The sequence below is a fragment of the Metopolophium dirhodum genome, chromosome 4 (assembly GCF_019925205.1).
Source record: "Metopolophium dirhodum isolate CAU chromosome 4, ASM1992520v1, whole genome shotgun sequence".
NCBI classification, from domain to species: domain Eukaryota; kingdom Metazoa; phylum Arthropoda; class Insecta; order Hemiptera; family Aphididae; genus Metopolophium; species Metopolophium dirhodum.
This window is the reverse complement of record NC_083563.1, coordinates 28,551,066-28,577,208: the sequence shown is the minus strand read 5'-3', so window position 1 is coordinate 28,577,208 and position 26,143 is coordinate 28,551,066. Positions and strand designations below refer to the sequence as shown.

The following is a 26,143-nucleotide window of genomic DNA, read 5'->3' as shown; positions in this document are numbered from 1 at the left end:
ATTGCTACGTATAATCAGCCTATGTGTAAAAGAAAAATGATTTTCTACATAAAATTTATTTTTAATATAATTTTTGTACAAATCTCTATCTTAAAATATTGAACCAAATTTCGAAATTTTTGATCTTAAAAATGAATAAATAATATAACCATTGTAGATCAATCGTTGGTAGTAACGGCAACTGAAGCACATAAACAAACAAATAATTTTATAATTTAAAATGTGTCATACCATTCTATATTAATGCATTGTAGGTGCAAACTACGCCAATTATTTGAACTTAGCTTGGTGACTTTAAAACACTTGATTAGTAATACACTGCTTTTCAATGATAGTAGACTATATTATTATGTACTCATTATGGTATAGCATTTTTAATTTAAGTCGCTAAGCTAAGTTAAACAGACGATTATTTAGCAGATTATTTTAACATACATTTTATCTATAGTTCAAAGACTTAGCTATAAAATTATATCACAACTTTTAAAGCAGTTATTTTTGTTATACTTTGTGTTTTTTTTACATGAAATTCGGTGACTCGGATACCAATAGTTTTTTGTTGATACCATATTATTTCGGGAAAATATTGGTTTTACAATAATGTTCTGTTTCTTTTTTTTTTGTGAAAAAAAAAAGTATTATGATTTATACGCCATATAGATGTATTTCAGTTTTAGTGCACCTATCAGTTAACGGACAAATCGGCATCAGCGTACTTACCTTTGGGAAATAATTCGACCTAGATGGGCTACCGCAGGTCGCGGATTACAATTAGCCCTTTATATATATATTTTTTAAAAGGATTATTCTCCATCATATGGAAGGATAAATCCTATCCGATAATACATTTGACCTTATTTTGAACGTTGTCTGATATCGTGGTTATTTTTTTCTATTTACGCTAACTGAAGTCATATTAAAAATTGAATTATATTTACTGATATTGTTAAAAAAGTGTCTTAATTCATTGATGGAACCAGATGAATATGTTAGTATTAAGGCTCTATCGGACTTTCAAACGTTGACATCTTATTTCGTTATTTCCACAACACATACCATTGGGCTTATCATTAAATTTTAATTCTAGGCAGTGATTCATCGTTAATGAGACCAATCGAATTCCGATAATCATAGTCATAAATAATAGTAGGATCATAAAAAGAAATAAATGTAATCAATTATGTTTAAAAATTGTTTAGATCGTTGTTCTGTACGATAATTACTTACTATTTGTGTATTGTATATACGTATTTCAATGCCATCGTCGATTTCTTTCTTTAAATCTTCGAATCTCATTTTATTTTTTGCATTTTTTTTACTTGATGAATTTCTTCCAATATTTTTTTTCTTTATCAATTGATTTGTGTTGAAAATGTGCCAAAGTTTGGCGTAATTCAGTCTTAAAACGCATATAAAATTTCAAGACTTAATGTCTGTCTTGTCCTTTTAGGTCAACAAAATAATGATATATTATTATAATTAACAACTGCCGGTTAATAAATAAAACTATAAAATCCTATCCATAGATAATTGAGTGATGGCCCGGATGAAACTGGGTAACCACCGGTAGTAAAATAATAAAATAATTATCGTATTTAATAAAAATGGCATTGATTTTACATGATATTAAAAAAGTATGTCGTTGTTGTTAATTTTGTCGTATACGCCACGCAAAGGCTTGGCATATATAAGAATATAACAGATATATTTTGGTTTCCGATTCTCGAACCGTCAAACGAGTAAATATCGACACCTGTGGTAAAAACTTATTTAAATTCTCCTTTCGGTGATCACGATAACGAGTACTGCACAAAAGGATAATTTAACAAGGTCCCACAGGACTTATATATACTCTATAACTCTAAGGTCGATTTACTCTGGAACAACTGACCACGATAACGAGAACTGGATGTCCGAGGGTGAGATTTCTTTAACTTATAGACAAAGTCTTATTCTTTCTAGACTGACCACCATACCGAGTACTGGAAGAGAAAGTAATTACTACAGTGTCTTGCGGCCTTTTTCCAAAAGCATTATACACCACAGACACACGGAATAAAATATAAACACAATTTTCGGTCGAAAGCACTTTTATTGATGCATTTATAAAATAATCGTAAAATAAAACACTTAGGTCGTGCTACAGTTGTCACTTACCCACGTACAAGCGTCGCGCCTACGTTCTCGTCGAGTTCTACGACGGCAGCGGGACTGCTCCTTGCGGCCTCGCCTGCGCATGTAGCGGTGTTATATGCACAAATATTAGTGTCACCTCAGCACATTTTAGCTTCATTGGTCAGACAATTATTTACGTCTTATTCGCTAAACTATATTTCTACATTAATACTTTATGTATTTATATATATATATATTATAACTTACAATTGTACAGTTGTCTAAGTTAGAATACAACAGTTGTAATAAAGTATTACCATAGCATTGCATTTTAAGACATACAATTTCTACAAACTATTTGCGCTTGATAATGAACAAATATAATAATATGAACTACATTATATGATTCTGCATATATGTATAGGTAGTAAACCCTTATTTTGTTAGATAATGTATTATAATGAATAGTGAAGTTCTTGTCACGCTCTTGCTATTTTAAAATAATAGCTTCCTAACTCTAAATAATTGTTACAATTTTTTCATACTCCTATATTTTTAAGAAGCTACTCCTACAAAGTTTTTGTGAGTGTTAGGTACTACCCTAAGGGCATTTTCTTCTCAGTAACTCCCCCCGAATCAAAATGTTTGATTAGTGTAAATAACGTACGAATTTAATCATCTCCATATCTACCATAAAAAGAGTTTATCACGTGATAAATAATATCCATTAGCGTCACTAAAAATTATAAATCAAAACAAAATACTATCGAGCAGAGCAAAGACTTGACTACAATATCATAAACGAATCATTAATAAATGATGAAATATAACATTTTTGACTGGTCCACACCTAGCTCAAATAATTCAGTAAACAAAAAAAATATCTCTCCATCAGGTAATTCACCGAAATTTAAGCTGAAACTACGTCTAAACGACTAAAATGTTTTCTAAAAACAAATACGCCCCATTTCCTCAAATTAATAGGGACTCCCGATGGAAAGAAAATATACCACTTAAACACAAAATCATCAACAACTTCTACATTTTTTTCGCCTCATTCGGTGTCGTCTGTTATACCTATTGATGACTGATGAGTATCAAAATGAAATTGGAAAGTTAAGTATTACGTAAATAACTTTAATATAGGAACAATACAAAATAAAACATAGTGGTTCTAACATGAAACAAACTATTTTTTAAGTATATACATAAGTTGTCAGTTCCATGTTCGAATAAAGTTCGGAATGAAATTTTTGTTTTGTTTGACTTATGATATTTTTTTATTTGTATAATATCTCGTAGATGTTCTTCCATAATAAATAAATTTTATATTCATACAGGAATTTACATAATATTTAATTTTAATATACTGGTAGGAGCTTACATCCCCTTTTTAGGTTCATGTAGTAACTTATACCACTCACCACAAAAGACCTAATAATCTTAAGATGTTACTTTAAATATATTTTGATTCTATAGATTCTAATAAACTATCAGTACAGATATATTATAGATACATGTAGATTATAATAAATAGGTACTCAAAAGAATTAGGTAAGTTAAATTGCGTACTTTTGACATAATATTAGTTCTATAAAAATGAACTGTTAAAAGTTTTAATCAACATAATTTATACATTATAAATTATTACATTAATATCTGTACCTACCTCAGATAGGTTAAGTTAGCCTAAATATATATATATATATATATTTTGTTTCTTTTACATTGCTTTATACAACTCGACAACATAACTGAAATAGAATTTTAATTTTGTTAATTAATTGTTATTTTTGATGACAAAAATGTGACGTACACAATATATATATGTATATATATTTTAGTTAATTATTTTTTAATTAAAAAAGAAAGTACGCGTCTATAGCAGAGATAATAATATATTGTACAATGAAAGCGTACAAAACTTTTGGACTTTAATAATCGTATTAAAACGAAAATTATTCGTTTTGTGGAACGCAATTTTATCGCATCGTTGCAGTTACCTGTTTAATAATATCGCACACAGTGCACCGAGGTTATATAATATATGTCATATTATAATATAACTTTGCGACGACATAAGGGTAGAAAAAATATTAACAGACAAATATAATATTCTGACTTTTATTTCATTGTAAATTAATTCATCACATCTTACACGTAAATAATTATTGATAAACCATGTTTTGTAAACTAATCTAAATAGATACGTTTTGTTTGAAGGAGCGACAACAATAATATAAATATTAATATACAATAAATTCATGTAACATCGATTCGAAAGCGTGAAAAGGAAAAAAATGTTTATATAATTATATAATAATATGTTTATTGTATATGTATCAATAATAATAACAATATATTATTTTACGAATACGATTCACTTATATCAACTATATAAATATGTATTGTATATTATATAATATTTTATCGTTCAGTTACGATTTGAATATTACCATTATTTTTTCCTCAGAAACACACTTAAAGACAAATTTTCGCAACGTAAAATGTGACGTCGCAAGCTTTGGAAGTGTCTTTTTTTTAAATATTTTATTTCAATATACCTTTAGAATTATTACGCTTCGTAAATCGTTCACCGCATAGACTGCAGTGAGTACACATCACGTCATACATTAAATTATAATAATATATAATTATTGTAAATATACTTCTATGGAAAGAATTGAATCGATCCCGTTAAACAAATAGTTTTGACAAAAAAAAAACAATATTTACACAAACATAATTATAACTAAATTAATATACATTATACAATGATACGTATATTATAAAATATGAACACTGGATATTCATAGTGAAAATTACAACCCATCTGGACCAATATTATTTATACATGAAGATTATTTGGTATTATAAAATTGTAGTATAATTTATAATATTTACCTATTATTTATTTTTGTATTGGTTATCCTTGTCAATGTATATTATTGTTACGTAAGAGCAGTAACACCAAATTATATTATTATAATTAACACAGGACTAACTTAAAGGGAGTGAAGGAAAATAATTTTCCACCTCTATAAAAATTAAGCAGCGCAAAACCACCCATTATAACTCAGACATTATATTATATGTATACACTATACCACAAATTAAGCGTACAACAAATGTAGTTATATCGAGTTATATAATACATTCATAAAATACAATTCCTCTTCCCCCATTGCCAATAATATGTATTACCATAATATTAGTATAAATAAAAAAAGAATACGTTTAATAATATTATATGTATAATATAAATACACAGATGAAATATTTTTTGATCTAATCAATATTTTTTTAACTTTTTTATTTATTTATAATACAATTTATAGTCACTTGCGTTACACGCATAATATAAAACAAATTATTTTTATTTTGTAATACTAAAAATAATAAATTTTAAATTGGAAAAATTCAAAATAACCAATTTGTAAATCTGATTATAAGTACAATAATTTTGATGGTAAAACATTTACCTAAGTCGAGAAGTTTATTTTTTAGAATTTTTTAAAAGATAAATATTTTTTGAGTAAATTAATTTAGAACGTATAATATTATACTAATAGTTTTTTTCAAAATATTATTTTTAAGAATTTCTTGACCTGAGGATATTTCTTAAATTATTTACTAACCATAACATTTTTACATTTTTTGCCATAAGTTTTAAGTAGCATAATTTAATTTTAATTTTTTGTCATGTCATGCAGCGTTATCTTATAAAGACGAAAATGTCAATTTTGGTGACTTTTTGTTTCATCCTGACGAATTTGCACCCTACCCAATTGTACGTTTTGTTCGTGTTCATATAATTACGCTGTAAATCTAGTACACGGGGTCTGTTTTATGACAGATATGTTCTCAATTGAAGTTAAAAAAAAAACTTACTCTCATTGGTGACCAATTTATCGTTCATGCGTCATCCGTCATGCTTGTCACTGAGTGAATCATTTGTAAGCTTGATATGTAGTAAAGTCACATGTCCTTGCGCACAAGTCAGCCGACGATTATGTTTTTTAATCCGAAATAACGTATAATATTATAATATGAAAACGAATTTAGGTAGATATATTATACCTAATATGAATAATACAACGTGACGTTAATGCACGTCGCTCGATTAATACGTAATGCGACCGTTGGCTTAACAATGACGACTGATGGAAAATATACCCACTCACCACGAGTATACCATGTTATATTATTCAATACTATCAACAGCGGTCAAACCTGCGAAGCGTACAGCGGTTGCTACAATCGCGTTTGCAGGAAAGTGGTCGCCGAACCATCAAAGGGAGATTCACAACTCGTCGTATCAAATACTTTTTTTCTGATTGGCTTACCAAAATGTGGTGACCTATAAACATCGACCAGCGCGATGCAATGACTACTACTAAGTCCATAGACCTATAAACTAATGGACAGCGCATTCCACTCCGCCCTGCCCTCAATGCACGGGAATCATATAAGTGAAAGAAAGAAGAAAGAACGAAGAGAGAAAAGATAGAAAGAACATAAAGGGGGTAATCATACGTCTATGGAAACTAATACTGTATTTCCCCCACGTTCTCTTTTCTCTTTTACTCTATACCGTACTCCTGACCTCTCTCTCTATGCGCTGTCCATTAGTTTATAGGTCTATGACAAAGTCGAATATTATTTTGTAAACTTGAGGCCGTGTGGTTATCTTCTGGTTAGACTGTTCACTGATTAGATGATAGAGATAAATATTCTAATAATGCAATAGTTTATTTATTACTAGCTGGTATTGTATATATTGGATATTAAAAGTGAAAATATTATTTTGGAATACATGATGCTACACTACACAGCAATTGTTAACCCCCGTCACAGTTAGGTTCTAAAATGTTCGCGGTCCGACCAGTGTGTAACCACAGTCCCGAAAGGGCAGTTGACCTTAGCATTGTATTATTTGTTTATAGTAAATTTGAAGCGAATTTTTTCGTCGGTAAGTCTTGTGAAACGGTTTTCTAGGCCATCGCGATCGTCACTATGTATTATCATATTAGTGTGTGGTAATGTAACAATATCACCTCCAGTCTGACGAAACGTTTCAATACCTAAGATGTGATGCATAGTGATGAATAATATTGTTCACAGATTTGTACGTTTCTGTGATTGTTATCGTTAGAATATATTTTATTATAATATCAACACAATGTTTGTTTGGAAAATCCAACGAAAATTTCTGTGAAATGATCGCTGTAAGATGATTTTGACTATAACACTATTAGTCTATGTTACCTATATAATATCTAATTATTAATATAAAACGGTACCAAATATTGTCGTCATGATGCCTTATCGTCTGTTTGTTGAAAGTCAGCGGCACATATCCAATTTGTTGGTGTTAATATTATGTAACTGTATTTACTGTTGTCTGTAATGTACTAATGTACGAGTATTGTACCTGTTGTTATTTATATCATTAGATTAGAAGCGTCTAATAATGTTTCGGTGTAATAGTTGGGCAAGTATTTCCGCCACACGCACCCCAAATCGTCATTTAGGTACGGTAAAATATATATTGATCACACGTCATAAGATCGTCAGAGCGATGTACCCGATTAGGTCACACGCAAAAAAGTATTGATAATAATTTATTAGTTTTAAAAATTGTTTTGAACATTGCTAACATTGACTAACATCAATCAACCAGCCGGCACGAATGGTACGACGTAAAATAAAATAAAATAGTTCGGTGCCAACTAATCTGACAGCATTGACTGATCTAAGTACCTATTTCAGACGTGTAAAAGAAAACTGTAGGGTGATAACAATTTCGAATTTTATTATACGGTTGTTTCGAGGAAACTTAAACGGACTTTATTGTTATCAACGATACACAATTAAGAATTATTACAAAAACAAAGTAAATATTGGTTAGGTATGTTACATTTTCATGAACTCCAAAATTGTTTACTCTCTTTTACAATATTGCGATTCGTATATGATTATAGATAAAAATGTCATGTCATTAGTTTACGTTCTCTTACCCAATAAAACTGAGAATATGCATATTGTCAAATTGTTGTAACATTAAATTCGACTGAACCTAATTTTAAACTAAAAATTGTTAAGTTATATTTTGAAAGACCACCATCAATACCGTGGTAAGTACATGTTTACCCATACACACAAGTCGAGGGTTGTATTATGCACTTGGGTAAATTTTTTTGGGGTTTTATTGAAAGTTTTAGCCACTAGGGAAAATATTCTGAAAATCTAAAATCTACGATACGTTTACGTCAATTCGAAGTTAGACCAGAAAAAATTAGGTTCCTCCTAAAAAAATTACGTCAAAAGATTTTGGTCTTTAAATTAAAAAGATAGTTTGTAGATTGTAGGTACTGTTAATTCGGAAATAAAGCTATTCAAGGAAATTTAGAGGAATCGCTGTAGATTTTCAGTTTCAAATATATTTATTTTATTTTTTACTTAGAACGGATTTATAATATTTTCTTTTTTTATTTAATAATAATATGAAATAGGTAATAGGTATATTTTTTATTTCATAAAAATTGTTTTTATTTGTTTTAATCGTCATATTATTATTATATATACTACTAATACTATCAAGAAATAATATTATTTAATTATATAATAATTTTATTGTGTTTTAATTTAATTTTTATATTAACTTTACGTTCTTATAACTTACACTCTTTTAGCTTACGCGATTAAATGCTTGTGGCTAATTATAACCACATCGTTCTTATTACCCGCTTTTATTTTACTGTGACCAAATTATGCAATACCCTATAACGAGTTGTGTCAAGTAAATGGTTTATTACTATCAATAATTAATAAACAATATAATATATATTTATTAAATCATATGTGTATAAGAACATACTACCTACAAATTACAATCTACCAATGGCTTACTTATTACAGGTAAATATTGTTTATACTATCATTATTATTATTTTTTTTTTTTCATTGGGTAACCCGCGGAAACATAGACCATTGGGTGTGGGGGAGGGCACTGTAGGTTTTTCAATTGGTTAGGTTTCTAATGGGGCACCCGTAGGTTTCTGCCGTGCCCCGGGTGGGGGGATGGTGGCACTAGTTCTCCGGACACCATGACTTGCCCGAATAAAAATGCCGCTCGCGGCCAAGATATCGAACTCGGGTCGGCTGCATCGCAGCCGACGCCTTAGTCCGCTCGGCCACTACGTCCCCCCTTATATTATTATTAACTAATATTACAATACATGAAATCTATTCCAGGATTATAACATCGGAATGTTAATATGAAAATGTCTAATTAATTTATACAAATTATCGCCGGAATAAGATTGCAGACTGATGGTTCGAAATATTATAATTCTGTGTTTAGAAAAGATACGTTTTTAACGAGTAAAATTTCTCTTCCAATAACTTATAGATGTGAGGGGGTTTTGTTGATCAACATGTAGCGGGGGCTCCATCCTGGCAACCTAAAAATGTTTTTTTGATGAACCAAGAACCGTATTTTAAGCTTCTGGAGGGGGGAGGGGGGCTCGATTTCTGCTTATGCATGGCCATGTAAGATTTTAAAATGTTTATATTATATTTTAATCTCAATTCAAACAGGTATTCAAAATTGATCCAAATAGGGTTTTTTTTAAATTGGTCCAAAGGGCCGTGCCCATAAATATAAATCGTAGCGAATTATACAAGTATATTACTTATTCTAATAAAAACATAACCTCGTTTGAGTACACTCCACGGCGTCGGACTTAAAAATTACACTTGTGAGAATATACAAAAGTAACGAATGCGGCTTTTGAATTTGTTCAAAATAATATCAAGTGTTTTTTTTTTTGCTCACAAGTTGTGTTTTTTTTATCTTAAATACCACATAATACATTCATAATATTAATACTATAGTTAGTTTCTTTTCAAACAATTATTATAGAAAAAATAATAACACAATATTTACAATGAATTCGCTATAATAATAAGGTAAAATTATTTTATACAATTTACAAACAAATATTCGTCTGTTTTCAAACGAATATTTATAATAGCAATATATAATACATAACAACAATAAAAAAAAAAACAATTTGTGATTTTTATATTTGTTTTGTAAATTGTTTAAGGATATTTTATCATCTTGCTGTATTATAATATGCGTATGAGTGCATGGCGTATGTATTGTAGGAGTACGGCTTTTCGACAATATTGCGACTATCTGACGACGACGACGGACAGGAAATGGAAATTATTATTGTCATTTTCACGCGGAAGTTACACGCTGCAACCCACACGGGACCGGACCGCATTTTACTCGTACGGACGATAAGGCTCAACGTTGTCCCGGATGGAAAAAAATCACAATAAGCGTCTGTCGTCGGCAGACCGCTTCTGTAGTTAAAGGTTAGGTTTTCCGGACGGCGGCACGGAAGTTCCGCCTTCTTCGGGTTATTTATCTTATGGGCGTACGTTTTAATATACATATATAATATATATATTATATTATATCATATTATATTTATACCTACATATTCCCATCGCCTCGTGTGTGCATTTACCCCGCCCGCCTACTTACCGATATCATAATATATAGGTACGTTGTCGACAACTTATCGCCATGGTCACTAGTCTCAATGCGGTTTTACATAAAAGAGATCATATAATAAGTTGTATTATTATAGTGTCGTGGACATTTTTATGTTGTTGCGTTTTCGTACGATTTTGGTTATATTATTTCATTGTACGATCGTTCACGTGGTCTACTTAATCGGTCGAAAAGTCGTCCATATTTTTATAAAATAATATTCGTGTAATACCGCCGATTTGAAAGTTAACGGTTTTGAAATCGGGGTTTTGCAAACTTGTAAACGTAATAACAAACACACACACACACACAGGCTTACCGTATATTATTATAGGTATGTTATAATTTTACGATTCCGAAGAAATCGAGAAGTTAGAAACAGAGGGACGGCATAAACGAAATTATAGATATAGTTAAAATAATAATAGTGTAATTTAATTACGTTCCAAACGTAGCATTTATAATGATAATTAGTTAAAAATTGTTTTGTCTGTGCTGTTTTCTGTGTAATCTTGTTTGAAACCTCTTGTGTATATAACTTCATATTGCTCAATAGTTTGCATAAAAGTTCTTGTTTTATTTAATATTTTATTCCGAACAATAGATTTTGTTTACACATATATTACTATTTTAGTTTTTGTGTTGTCATAATATTGTTTGTACTCATTGCACAGGTAACGAAACTAATGAATTGTCAAATCGAATGGTTTTTTTTTTTAATTACGTACGCTGTTTTGGATAGGAAATGTATAAGTTCTTATTATGACTGAATATTAAGAATAAGTACACAACTGAACGGTGTATTAGAATATTGTGGTATAGGGCGATGTTGCACTGGTAAACATTCAAACTTTTTTCATAAATACATATCTATTCAATTAATTGAGATATCGGCATATAACCCCGAGTCAAACGTGGTTATTAATTATATCAATTCTATAAGTATGAGTATTTTGGTAAAGTAAATGTATTGTATTGTTGACGACGGTTGTTTACCAAACACGAGGCTCAAATACGTATATACGTATAGTTTTAACTGCGATCAGATCACACGAAAATCCTGTTTGAAAAATACTGATATTCCATTCATGACTAATAACTATAATAACCCAGCCGTAGTACCCAGTTAAGAATTAGAGATGTTGAATATTTCCCATTTCAGTTGTTAAGCACTGTGCTATATGGAATATTTTATTAAATAATGTATTTTAATAACGATAGGACCTAACGGTGCATAAAACCGTACATGGTCCACACGATTGGACTAATATCACCGGCGCGGCGTCATCGAAAAGTGCATTACCATGCATCATGCATAACCTGCAGAGTCGAGAAAAACAGACGGGCTGGTGTGAAAACGGTCATGGCGCAATTACAGTGCTGTCGTGAAAATGGTAGTTGTGTGGGGTGAGGGGAAATAATAAAAATCCACAGGTAATGCGACAGTAATATTATTATTATTAAAAACCGTACCGAACGATCGCCGCGTTATTGCATCGCGGTGTCTGCAGGATACTGCAGCGCCCGTCATAATAATATTATTATCGGTCTGCGCTCTCGTCTCGAATTAATTTTCTTTTTAAATCCACTCGCTCGCAGGTGTCGGATAAACATTTTCTCGGCAATAAATCATTTCAAACGCGATTAATTACTGTACACGCGCGAGGACTGCAATATATTACGGGACGGAATGATTTTTTTGTGTTTTTTTTTTTTTTTTTACACGGACTACATTATTATTACGCCGCCAAAAGAATACCCGAATATTCTAAAACGGTTTATTCGCTCCAAACAAACATCGGCCTGCTGTATTGTGGAAAAGAGATTGATATGTTTTATCGTTCGTCTCGAGTACCCTCGTCACGCCCGCCCATGAACCGCCGCAGAGCCGGTCCGTATTTCGAAACGAACAACAGCGAAAAACAACGACAACATAGGCGTGTTCAGACTTTGGTGGCCGAGGGAGCACAACAAATTAATAAATTGTGAGACCTATATTTTTTTTTAGACATGAAAAAAAATTCATTTTTATGCTACGAAATTCACCAATGTAGGAATATATTTTAATTATGATCAAAAAGCATAACCATTGTCAAAAAATTAAAAAATACTTTGGAACAAATGCACTTCACCAACCCCCTCACTATTTTCAAATGTTTTTTATGCTTAAGACAATGGTGTTAATTTTTTTTTACGTTTTTTAACAAAAAATGATTAGTTGTGTAAAACCACCTTGGGTAGGCCTCAGAATTAAACAAAGTTATTAAAAACTAAAAAGCACATAATCTGCTAGCGTTGGCAATCGTTTGCTGCGCTGCGCTCGGACAAAAAAATTGAAAATATCTCCAGATTTACTGTGTAAAACCACATTGGGTAAGCATCGGAATTAAACAAAGTTGTTAAAATGCACATAATCTGATAACGTTGCCACTCGCTCGCTTGTGCTGCACTCGGACAGAAAAATCGAAAATATCCTCCGATTTGCTGTGTAAAACCACCGTGGGTAGGCTTCGGAATTAAATAATGTTGTTAAAAAGCAATTATCTTCAGGTAGATGACAGGCTAATGGTTAAATATTAACCTATATACTATATTATCTAAGATTACTAAATGGGTGACCTAAACTATATCTCTACTCTGGCCGGCTTCAAAAACATTGTATTATATCAAAAAATGACTACGTCCCAACTTGTTAAAATACGCGAAATTGAAATGATAATCGGTAATTGGATATTTTTAGCTGATAAAACCATATTATATAATTTTAGATAAAATTTTATTTAATCTCTGATATCACAGCGCAAGACCTGGTAAACGGGCACAACAGTACCATGTTTTGTAGTTCTAAAGGATTGATAAACATAATAATATTATATTAGCGTAACTAAAAAAAAGTTACAATTAATCAAAATCTATAGGTACTGCAGGATACACACAACACGACTTTTTTTTTTATCCTGGCATGGTTTTGTTGGTGGCGCAGTCTGCCGGGGGGGGGGGCAGTGCCCACCCGGCTCCTCCCGCAAACACGCCTATGAACGACGACAACAACAACAACAACAACAACAACAACAACAACAATAACAACACTGTACTCTAAAGCGATAACGGTCGCTGCAGAAATACATAGGAATTAAAAATGAAAATCGTTTGTATATTAAAAAACTGATCTGTTTGAACGGGACATCGAACTTATTTTTTCTCGTACAGCGATAAATATAATATTTTATATTATATTGAATGCAGGAGTAGGATGCAATAGCATCGATAGATGGTGTAAACATTCTTTAAACTATAGAAAACCACGTGTATCAACGAGTTTAATGTAGCCAAAGGTGGGCGAGTTAATTAAAATAATTAACCTGAGTTAAGTTAACATCAGTGACAACGAGATAGTTAGAAGTTCATGATTAACAAATAATAAAATTAACTTGCTGAGTTCAAAGTTAATAAGGAACAAAAATTAATCTACTTTTTGTTTAGTACACTGATCACAAAAATAGAATTTTGTCCCTATATCTATATATTATATACCTAATGTTATTTTATCAAGAAACATAACAGAACAATTTATAATTATTACTAACAATACCTATTTATAATAGTATTAGATTATTTTAACTTTAAACCATGTATACAGACAAACACTATTTTCTAATTATTAGATAATGTATAAAACCGTATATTTCAAATTTTGTTTAAATATATTGATTTGATAGATTATTTTCAAATCAACTGAAAAAGCTTAGTTGTTTCAATAGTCTGTTAATCTATTCGAGTTCCTAAGTTGTAACTAATTAGTTAAGTTAAAATTAAATTTACTGTTTAACTAGTTAAACTAGCTCACTTTTGGATATAGCCATATAGGTGTATAGAAATTTGGTTCATTTCATTGACATGTAAATAATTTCGGTGACCTTAAATCGCCTTAAAGGGTAAACTCGATTGAAATACTGTACAACGGTTTAGGACACGTCGCGAATAGTGAAAAATTGATTAAATTTATTCATTTTCATATTTTAATAATTAAGGTGCGACGTCTATTATAATAATATAGATACAAAAACACGGATTTCTCTAATTTTTTTTACTAGTTTTGCGTATTTATTTGCTAGGGGGAAGTTAAATTTGTCGATTATATTAATATGTTATTATGACATTTCACGAGAAATTCAACCGCGTATTGTATGAAAGAATGAAGTAATATTACGATTATGGTTTTTGCGGACGCTTCTTTACGCGAGTACCTAGTCGTGTTATTGCAGTGATTTGTTAAAACGGTCGATTTATTATGATCTTAAAAATTATTGATTATTTTCAATGTATGGTTTGAAATATTTGTACTTGATGTTTTTTTGAAAAATGTTTATTCAATTTATTTGAGATAGTATTTTAGATTAGATATAGTGCGAAACAAACCGAAACAAACATTTGAATAATCCATATTTAAATAATATAGTAATAGGTCAATGGAATGCGCATGGTGATTGAAGAGCAATTCTGATTTTTTTTTTGCACTACTTAACTTATCTTAAGGGGATTCGATACTGTGATTTTCTGTTTTTGTCTAACACACGCGCGACATAGTATTTTAGACGTGTTTTTTGTCAAACATTCCAATTGATCTATTGAAGCGATAAGAATTCTGAAAACAGATTTGAATTCGTCGTCAAGTCTACTCGAAATCGACTTTCCCACATTTTTGATATTATCCCCCAAATTCCAAAAAAACGCTATATTAAAAAAGAGTATTTAAAAATTTTTGTATTTAAATTTTTGGAGAAGCTAAAATCAAAATTTTGGGAAAATCGATTTCAAGTAGACTTGACGATGAATTCAAATCTGTTTTCAGAATTCTCATCACTTCATTAGATCAATTGATAAGTTTGGCAAAGAATCCGTCAAAAATCCTATGTCGCGCGTGTGTTAGACAAAAACAGAAAATCACGGTATGTAAAACCTTAACCCTTAACGTATTATGGAAAACTTAACTCTGTTCAGAATCGTACCTCGGCGGCCAACTTATGCCCATGGGCGTGACTTGGTCACACGATACAACTCTACGCGCCGCCATAATGAGGACGTCTGACCGTCGTGCAACGAAAATTTGTCGCTGCCGAGGTATGATCTCATTCTGAACAGAGTATATTGTTGATAGCTGTGTACACTGTACCCCCGCCCTTCGCATGCTTGAATGTTAATTTATTTTCAAAACCTTCCAGTTGAAGTCATAATATTCAACAGTTTAATTGTATTTAACGGTGTGCCTCTATACCCTATAGCAGGGGTGGCCACTAATATTCATTTTGGAAGCCGCAAATATTTGAAGCGAGCCACAGAGATGTTTATAAAATGAAGACACATTTTTCATTTTTTAACAAATGATTAAATGTTAAATATTAAATTGTATTAAACATTTATTTAGTTATAGAAATATCTTAGAGCCGCATGAAACTGACTCAAGAGCCACATGCGGATCGCGAGCCTCGTTGGGGCCACCCCTGCTCTATAGTCTATGCATATATTTACGAATAAATGGTTTACAGCTATGTAACCTGTCGTGTCGTGTCGTGTCCAAAAGTTGAGGCCAGCCCAACTATTGAAATCTGCTGGTATATCATGGTAGATCAATGATACCGGTATGGCAATATAATATCATGATTACAACGGCCGATCAAAATACAATAAAAGCTACACGACACGGCAGATGACCCATTTGTGATCTTGGCTTGAGAGATGTTGATGGTACCACGGGATACCATGACTGTGGTGACTGCCGGTAACTGGGAACAAGGCAGGTAGTGAGATGTGTGTGTGTGTGTGTGTGTGTGAGCATGGTATAAATTCAGGACCTAGGTTCAAACCTTCCTGGCGGGCGGTGGAGGTGGCCACGAGTGCCGCTTGCTGCGGCCACGGTACTTGCACATAAGCACCCGCTTGAACGCCTGCCGGAACACCTTGTTGAATATGGTGTAGAACACCGGGTTGACCATAGAACTGGCGTAGCCCAGCCACGTGACCAGGTCGATGAGGCCCTTGCTGATGTCGGCCTCGCAGTTCGGGCACACGGACGGCAGCAGGTTGAGCGCGAAGAACGGTGTCCACAGGAACACGAACGTGAAGAACACGACCCCCAACACCTTGGTGGCCTTCTGCTCTAGCCGGATGATGCGGCCATGACGGTACGAGTTGCGGATCATGACGCTTGACCGACTCGCGTTGTTCGACCGCTGTGGCGACGTTTGCTGCTGCTGTCGCGATGGCAGGCCCAGCGTGGACCCGTACCGGATCAGTGGCGAGTGACGTTTTCCAGTGACTGACGTCGTGTTTGCGGTCGGCGTCTGCTTGCGTATCGGCTTTTGCGTCATGGCTCGGCGCAACGGTTGACCAACTCCTGTGGCCGCCGCTAACGTCGTCGTCTTGGACGCGTTGGACGCAGCTGACCACACGGTCAGTGTGTCGACACGCGTGGCCGTCTTCTGTTGTTGTTGTTGCTGCTGCTGTGGATGCCTTTGAGGCGGCGGCGTCGTCTGCGCTGGTTGTGCCACCAAGACCGGCGACGGAGACGGTGACGTCACTGATGCCGCTGTCACATTACGGGCACCAGAACCACCACTGTTCGCGGACGCAGAACGTCCACGCCGTTGCCGTCGACGAGGCGGTGGTGGCAGCAGACAGATCTCTTCGTCTAGACCGGGTTTTCGTTGGTATTCCTGTTTGAGCAGCGTCCCTACGATTTTTGGCCCGCTGTCCACAACTACCGTCCCAGTGACGTCCGACGAGGTGGGTCCTGTCCGGTTCCTAGTCAGTTCGTCCTCGTGAAAGCTCCGGACTCGAGCGGGTCGGCCCTGGTGGTGGTGGTGCTGCTGCTCGTGGTGCGAATGGTGGTGGTATGGGTGTGCGTGGTGGTGATGGTGCAGATGGCGGTGGTGGTTGGGACCATCGAACCGCCGGCGCATCGACTCGTGCAACGTGCCCGACCGTCGCCGCCGCCGTCGTCGCTGCCGCTTGGCCCGCCTACACCGTGGCGTCCCGATGCAAGTGGATACGTCTTCTGAGCACATCGAATCGCAAGCACCTCCTCTTTCAACTTCTACTTCTTCTTCTCCTTCTTCTTCTCCTTCATAATCGTCTTCTTCGTCGCCCATGTCGTCAACGTTACATAAGCCAAAGTCGTCGTCGTCGTCGTCCAGGCCACCTCCGTTGTCCGACAATCTGTAGATAAAACAAAAAATAATTCATTATGTGGTTTAACGACAATTGGTGGTATTCAGTCTAGTTTAGAAAGTGTTTGTAACATGCCACGCCTGTTACTGTACGTAGATTGATTTACTGAAAGGATTGAAGGGTGTTAATAAGATTTTAGCAATACCCAAAAATTGTATACCATATTGCAATATCGATTGCTGATAGTATATTTTGTTTATACATTAGATTCTTCGTTTCTATTATTGTCTGCAAATATTTATCAAGATACCTGAAAGTGTAATTCTGAGTATAAAATGTTGAAGAGAGTAGGAGCTAAGATGTTGATAATTTTTAATTACATTAATAGTGTATATTTTATCAAAATTAACGGTATATACGGCCGAATTAAAAATTCACTAACGCCAAAAGTATTATAAATATTATTTAACTAGGTACTGACTTCGGTATTGGGCTATCATCAGGTAATACAAATAAATACATTATCAAAAAAATAAATATATAACAATATATAATAATAATTAAATAAACGCCTATAAAATAAACTTTTATCAAATATATATTATAATATAAGTCAATATTATTTCTTAACATAGGTAATATATTAAGGTATTAAATGTATAAATGATAATTTTGATAGTGGTTATATTTATTTATTTATCTTATGACAACTGGTTATATTAAGAGTATCGTTAAGGTTGCATATAGGTTAAGGCATGAGGGTAGTTTTGTTTTTTAAATAGAATTTTATTAGCATATCATAAATGTATGTCAGTTATTGTAAACGACTCATATACCTACTTAAAATTGATAAGAGTTTGTGTTGTGTTCACCTAAAAGAATATAATCTAGTTGGTATCAGTTTTAAAAAGTAGTTTAATGATGACAGCAACGAAGATTATAGGGTTTACTGAGATTTAGCAAATAATTGGAACAATTTAGGGTTTACGGTTTATTGCTATTATTATTCAAATATTGAGGGAGATTGTTTAGTAGGTACATATTTTTAGATGTTTAGTCATATGATTTGAAATTGAAGTAATGTTTTTTTAGTTGATTTTCCTTCTCTAATACTAGAGGAGATATTTTTCAAACACTATCAATGCTATTACATGTGCCATTTTTTGTGATGACACATACAAATGTAATTATATTTCTACTACAAACTATAATATACAGCAAAAAAAGCACGAACATAATTATTGTAAAACCATTACTTTTTTTCCCACACCTACTGTAAATAAAAAAAAAATTCTTTATTATCTATTTTTCATGCTACATTTAGTACAATAGTTATATCAGTTAAGCCAAGTTAAGTGGCCAAATATTTATGTTCTTATATTATACTTGTCGTTCACCTTTGTCTTTACCAATATGGAAACATCACCATATTTGTAACAATGCCAATTTAATCTTTATATTTTACGTTCAACACTATCAAATCGTGTAACTATAGTTTTTGGATGACATATTATTAGCTAATCTTAGCATCACAGTATAAGTATCTATAAATTACGTTATTAGTTATAGTAGTCTTTTTTCTTTTTTTTTTTTTAAACCATTGTTCAATCGGGAATTAAACGGGCTTCAACAAATTTATGATTTTGCAAATTTATACTTTTGCATTTTTCGAAATAATATTGAGGATCGGAACGTAAAGTTTTACTAATAGCATTCATTTTTATACAGCAGCGTACATATTATAGGTTGTCAATTAGATACAATAGTTAGTAAACGTTGGCGTTCAAATAACAACAATTTTATATATTTTTCTTAACCTTAACACAAAATATGTTCTGATGATTAGATTCGTTATGTATCATGATGCATTTGCTTGGATTTAAATAACAACAATTTTATATATTTTTCTTAACCTTAACACAAAATATGTTCTGATGATTAGATTCGTTATGTATCATGATGCATTTGCTTGGATTTATTGTCCATGATTTACTTTATCGTTCCTACGTAATGTACCAATATTCGTTCAATGGCCAAACAGACAAACCGTAGAAACACGTTTTGCAAGTACTTACATGCTATAAAGTTGATATCCAAACCGTATAATATAGGATGCGTGTAAAATGTCTACTATCACTCGATCTCAAGTTTATAAAAAATACTGCATATTTGTTCGCAAGTCTTCTTTACAGCTCACCGACCTCACCGACGGTTCATAGATAAAAATAATAAAAAAATCTCACACATTTTTTTACGCTGTCCCCCGGGAACGCTCTTGAACCGAAAAAATCATACACCATACGCGATTGAATTGAATGCAATAAATAAATACATACATACCAATATGGGCTTACGGTCGTCTAATCGTCCGGAGAGTACATTTAATATATATAAGCGCACCTAGTCCGTATGGCGTACACACACGTGGGCTAAAACAATCAAAATCCGATCAGTTTGTATTTTTTATGGCGCATATATGAAAACAATAAGTCGAAATTCCTCGTGTCGAAATTGTATACCGTCCAAATTGTATATAGTGCGGTGGGCAGTGGCAATAAAACAGTCGGACGCATTTATTTTAAGGGTGTTTTTATTTCGTATCTCGACGCATATTTTTACGTGGACAGCAAAAATAATCATCGAATTCCGTACATTAGAGTTTCCAAATGGGATACTAATAATTATATCATGTAGTCGATTATTACAGATCATTTCACGTTTATACATTTCAGGGGCGGATTTGAAAATTATTTAAGACGTTTCATTACTGATTGGGCATATTCAGTGGCATATTTCAAATAAAGATTTTTAAAATGCATATTAGGACAAAATTAAATCTACTGTACAAATAATTTTGTCATAAGCACCCACCTATCATTTTCTAAAGAGCTAGGAAAACTGCCCCAGGTGTCGATAGAGATGGGCACCACTAAAATAGCTTATTATCATTTAGGGGGTTAAAATCAAAAATGTGGGAAAATCTAGATTGTACTTAACGTAAAATTGAAATATGTTTTCAGAATATTCTCATCCCTTCACTAGATTATAGTAATTGGTACTTACGTTGGAAATAGAAAATGTCTAAATATTTCTATGTTGGTCATATAACATGTTAGACAAAAACAAAATATCGTCGCTTTCAAGCTTCAACTAAAACAGGCAACCAAGGTTGTCATAGAATATTAACGAATTATAAATAGATACTAATATTCCTATAGTATTAAATAATATTTTTATATTAGTAAACAGAAGATGAGAAGTTCTAGACATAATGCTCGTCGGTCCATTAATATTTAACATAGGTACTTATATTAAAGTTTGCATATAATACGTTTTTATATGCAGACTTTTAAACCATTAAATAACTTTAAAACTCAAAGTAGGCACAATGATTTGAAAAAAAAAAACTACAAAACATATAAAACAAATCCGTTAAAAAATCCAATGTGGTGATTAAATCACCACCCCTCCTTCTTCCCTCTCCCACACACAAACCATTATTACTATAATAAATAATTTCTCTGATTTCATATAGAATATGTTTCATAAACATGGACGAAATTGAAATGAGTGGAATTTTTTTCCTGATTTTATGGCAGCACTAATTTTACTTTTTGTTGGTATCCGTTATCCTTTTGATTTGAGATATTAAATGGTTTACGAGATTTGGTGTATTGTGGTAATCATAGCGAGTCTTAATGTAGAGCTACACATTTTAGTATTCAAAACGCATTACGAACACAGGGAAAGTGCAGCAGTAACCGTGAGCAGATTTCGATCGATTATGGTGGAGGGTTTCCCATTTAAATCGGAGTATATATAAGTACAAGACATAAATATATATATATTTGCTAAAGAAAACTTCTTTAATAAAGTTATTTGTAAGTAATTTCGGTCTGTGTTTATGAAACACCCTGTATTTTATAACCTTTTTACATATTACTGAACTTCAAATCTATTATAGCTCTATTTTATGTTTTTAACATCATTATTAAAATATGATTAAATTTTTATAATTTTTATTAAATACTCGCGATTTGTATTATTTTTATCTTAAGTCTTATATTTATTACATACAATAGCTATTTCCTACGTAATTATCTTTTCCACATATTTTCATCAATTTATTTCGTGTTTTATTTGGCCCACGGCCGCACGTGGTTTCTGTTTGATCGTTTCCAAATTTACATGTTACGTACGTCTAAAATAATTTTAATATTTATAAAACTAATTAGTTGTGAAAAGTCAGTGTTTTGTATTCGAATGCGAATCGTGCCCTATTCCCAGTGAAACTTCTTGAAATATATTAATAAAAGTTTAAAATTGAAATTACTCGTTCTCAGTTGGTATAATATTATAGTAACAGAAGTATTAACAACTTTAAGCACTTGGTATTGACGAATAATATTCAAAGTCTTAATTCAACTAAATTATCAACAAAAATATAACAATCATTATCCGTTAAACATTTCACATTAAGATATTTTGGTTTAACTGGAAAAATTAAATGTTTAGTTTTGATCTGGACTCTGCTATTATTATTTTATGAAAATCGTAATAACTAAAAAGCTATAATACAATATAAGTAGGTACCTATATAATTTTTTTTTGCAGTTATAAGCATTTTACATTTTTTTTTAGGTTTTTAAACGTTTTTATTTTTTCATCACATTTTACGAAAATAATAAAACGCCAAAAGCAATCAAATATTTAAAAAATAAATGTACCTATATATATTTATGCAGAAGATATTTGGAACGATTTTAATAAATATAATGTTTGAATAAGCTGATATATTATATATAATATAATATATATATTATATAGCACACCCCATTCAGGGAAACCCGAAAATTCCAATGAAATAAAAGTCAAAACTGTATATTATATTTATTTAATAGTATGAGCAGTTGAATAAGGCAGTACGCACATATTATAGATATGAATTATATTTTACATAACTCGTAACTCATAATTCGCTCGAGTATTAGAATATTGTGAAAAACTGACGTACCTACAAACACAGTAAATTTTCTTTGATTTAAGTTTGTTTGTACTTTAATATCAAAACTGACAACTCAAAATTAATTCTGCTGAACGCAAATTCTCCAAGTTAACGTTTGTAAGACGGCGACACAATACACGGAAGTGTGGTGTATCGTTATATTATAATACAGCGCATCATTTCATACAACTGACTTATTTTAGATGTGGTACTGAACATTTATCACACACAAACGGTAAATTTGTAATGATAATATAATAATATGAGCCTTGTTTTTTGCACTATAACGAGCCTATTATAAATAGGCCAGCTATACTTTATTTCGTGCGATCAGGGTCCTTTGGCGTTAAATTTGTTATCTATTTCAAGTGATAAACTATTTATAATAAACAATAAAAACAATACGAAAAAAGGCCACGATTGTTTCATTCACTCGTCTTACGCGTCGTATTATCATTAACGTCCACGGCAGCTGAATCATTCACTTGATATATTATTATTTTATTCTCAATATCAAGGCCCTCTTCGGGCCAGATTTACCTTGAAGCAATTTTACGAAAACACTATGATATTATATTATTTATTGTCATGTAAAAAAAAAAAATATTACGACTACCATGGACTAAAATATGATGACCACCGTGATGACTGCGTAATAATATAATATTGGTATTCTTTACTATAATTATTATCAAATTCTGTCCCCCTAGTAATCTTTTGAACGACTATGCCCATGCGTACCCGTAGCATCATAATATAATATTATTATTATTTACATATAAGTTCTATTTAAGATCCGTAATATACGTAATACGCGTACCTATATAATATTTTAGTCTGCCATCATAATGATAATTCTGAGGTATTTTTTGTTACATAATATTATTTCATAACATTATATAATAATGCGGGATAATCGTAAATGATTATTTTTTTCCGAAGCGACGGAAGAATTTATGAACCTCCGAATGGCGTTATTGTTCCGTTCGCATACCTATATAACCTTACCATAGTTAATAATATAGTATTTTTGATATTATTATGCTGTACTTGCTACGTCTGGCGTTCTTAAAAAGTTCAGTCGTGTCTAAAATATGTTTACTGTTATATATATATATTTACATAACAGCATAATAACGTAGTTTATAATTCATGTCGATATTACTGTTTTATATTATGTAGGTATACACCATAATATTATACCAACAGCACGATAAGACTTTACAGGTATTACTGTTATTATATTTTATTTCCTGAGACGGACGGATATTGCTTTTCTCGGAATTCGTAACCGTAAGTGGTTATTAACTGGGTAAGAAGATTCTGACTTTGAAATTGTATCAAGTACGAATACAAATTATTACGCTATTGAACCAGCTACTCTGAAACCAGCGCGGCGCCGTTCACCCGCTGTTTGTTCATTGTTCACCGAGGAATCCGAAACAGAGCGCACAATGGAATTTATTTGCTGCATAAGAAAATAAAAGTTACAATATCTAAAACAAACGATGAACAAATAATTTTTTTTATATTTATTTCTAATCTAGAAATGATTATTGTGTATTCAATAGTCTCCAACGTAACGATGGTGAACGATTTTGAAATGAACAACTATAAACGTTTGAATAGGTAGATAATTTTATATCGATATGAATACTTAAAAAGTCATTAGACGTGATTTTTCACTTCAATGATTACTAATTTTTATTTTATAGGATTTTTCCTTCTCAAATATCGAGCGCGAGCAGTGGCAGATTTTCAACATTTATCTGGAGAGGGGGAAGAGGGTCCTGAAAAATAATATATTTCAATGGTCTCTATTATTTTTATGAATATAATATAATTGTTGAAAAATAAAAAAAACGATTATTTAAGATTTTATTCTTATATGTAGGTCTATATACATAATGTTATAACCTTATACATAACCTATTATATTATATAGTATATGATCTAAGTAAATAAGTAATAACCATATATACTAGTACCTAGTGTATATAATATAAAATAAATATTTATTTAGGTGTCTGGGGGGGGGGGGGGGCGAGTACCCCTGGACTCCCCCGTAAATCTACCACTGAGCGCGAGCTTAGTGAATTTACGATTTGGCCTGTTCGAACATTATGCATAATTTTGTGATTAAAGTTGCATTTCTGTAAAAGAACTTCAAAAAGGTGATTCACAAAACAAAACCTTCGCAGGAAAAGTTTTAACTTAAGTAGGTATTACTGGTGTCATTATATTATTCTCTCAAGTTTCTGAATTTAAGTAAGGAAAAATACAACACTGTCTTATGTGTATTTGTTTTTAAAATTAATTCTTCACTATCGTCATCGTAAAATTTGATCTGTGGGGGAAGCACATTTTTAATTATAGAATTGGTACGAGTATAATACGATTTAAACACATGTTTATTTATTGCATTAATATTTTACGATTTCATTAACTTTTTATTTATGTTGATTAGGTCAATACGACATCTGACGTAAGCGCCTACAGGAATTAAAATAAAACGAAAAATCAACCAATATGAGGTATAAATGATGTTCCACACACAGTTACGTGATAGGACGATATATGAAGATGAAGAAGTAAAGTTATAATGATACCGAAAACGAGGAGTTCAATTTATCCGCGTTGTTTCTAAAGTTGGAATTTTCGTCATTTCATACATTAGTTATATACAAAAAGGGCAGGTATAAAAATTATATGTATATCGTCCTCGTCAAATTCTTCAGAGTTGTAATATTTTACAGACGTGTGTACAATTTATATTTGACTAAAAGCAATAGTAATATTATGAATTCCGAATTCCTGTAAGAATGTAGATTTGTATTTAGAAAAATATATTTTGATTATATACATTATTTGACATGTTTCACTATTGAATAATATATTATTTATTATGATTCTATGTTTCTTTGTAATATATTTCTAGATTTATACATGGTTTACTATATATATTATGCTTGTGGGATTAATAATGCTATCTTAAATATATCAATGTTTTTAAAATAATGTAACCAAACTAAACACTTGTTTCTAAATATTTTTTTTAAAAGAGTCAACTACATATTGTCTGCATTTTTCATACCATTTTTAAGTGTTTTAGATTACAGCACTGCATTTGAATTCTTTTGGTTGGTATCATTATTGATGTAATATAGTATAAATTACCAAAACGATACACTTTGAAACGCTTCAATTACGTAGTATAATGTAACTTGTGAAGCCATTTGCCAATACTGCTATTTTGGGACGATGGTAACGGCCAACGAGGACAT

At 32.0% G+C, this 26,143-nt stretch overlaps 1 protein-coding gene and 1 long non-coding RNA gene across 2 annotated transcripts in view; both read right to left on the bottom strand.

Annotated features, from left to right (window-relative positions):
- Nucleotides 1-4,237: 4,237 nt before the first annotated feature.
- Nucleotides 4,238-26,143, bottom strand: part of LOC132943612 (uncharacterized) — a gene marked incomplete at its 5' end in the record, with an annotated part of 181,033 nt that continues 159,127 nt past the window's right edge. Inside the window, one exon of the mRNA XM_061012642.1 lies at nucleotides 4,238-17,902. Coding sequence (XP_060868625.1) covers nucleotides 16,546-17,902 — 1,357 coding nt within the window. The remainder of the gene's footprint in view (nucleotides 17,903-26,143) is intronic.
- On the bottom strand, nucleotides 19,427-20,165 carry LOC132942459 (uncharacterized). Its single transcript, XR_009664286.1, has 2 exons — nucleotides 19,768-20,165; nucleotides 19,427-19,671 (listed from the first exon to the last, which is right to left on the bottom strand). It is a non-coding gene; the product is annotated as an uncharacterized LOC132942459 (long non-coding RNA).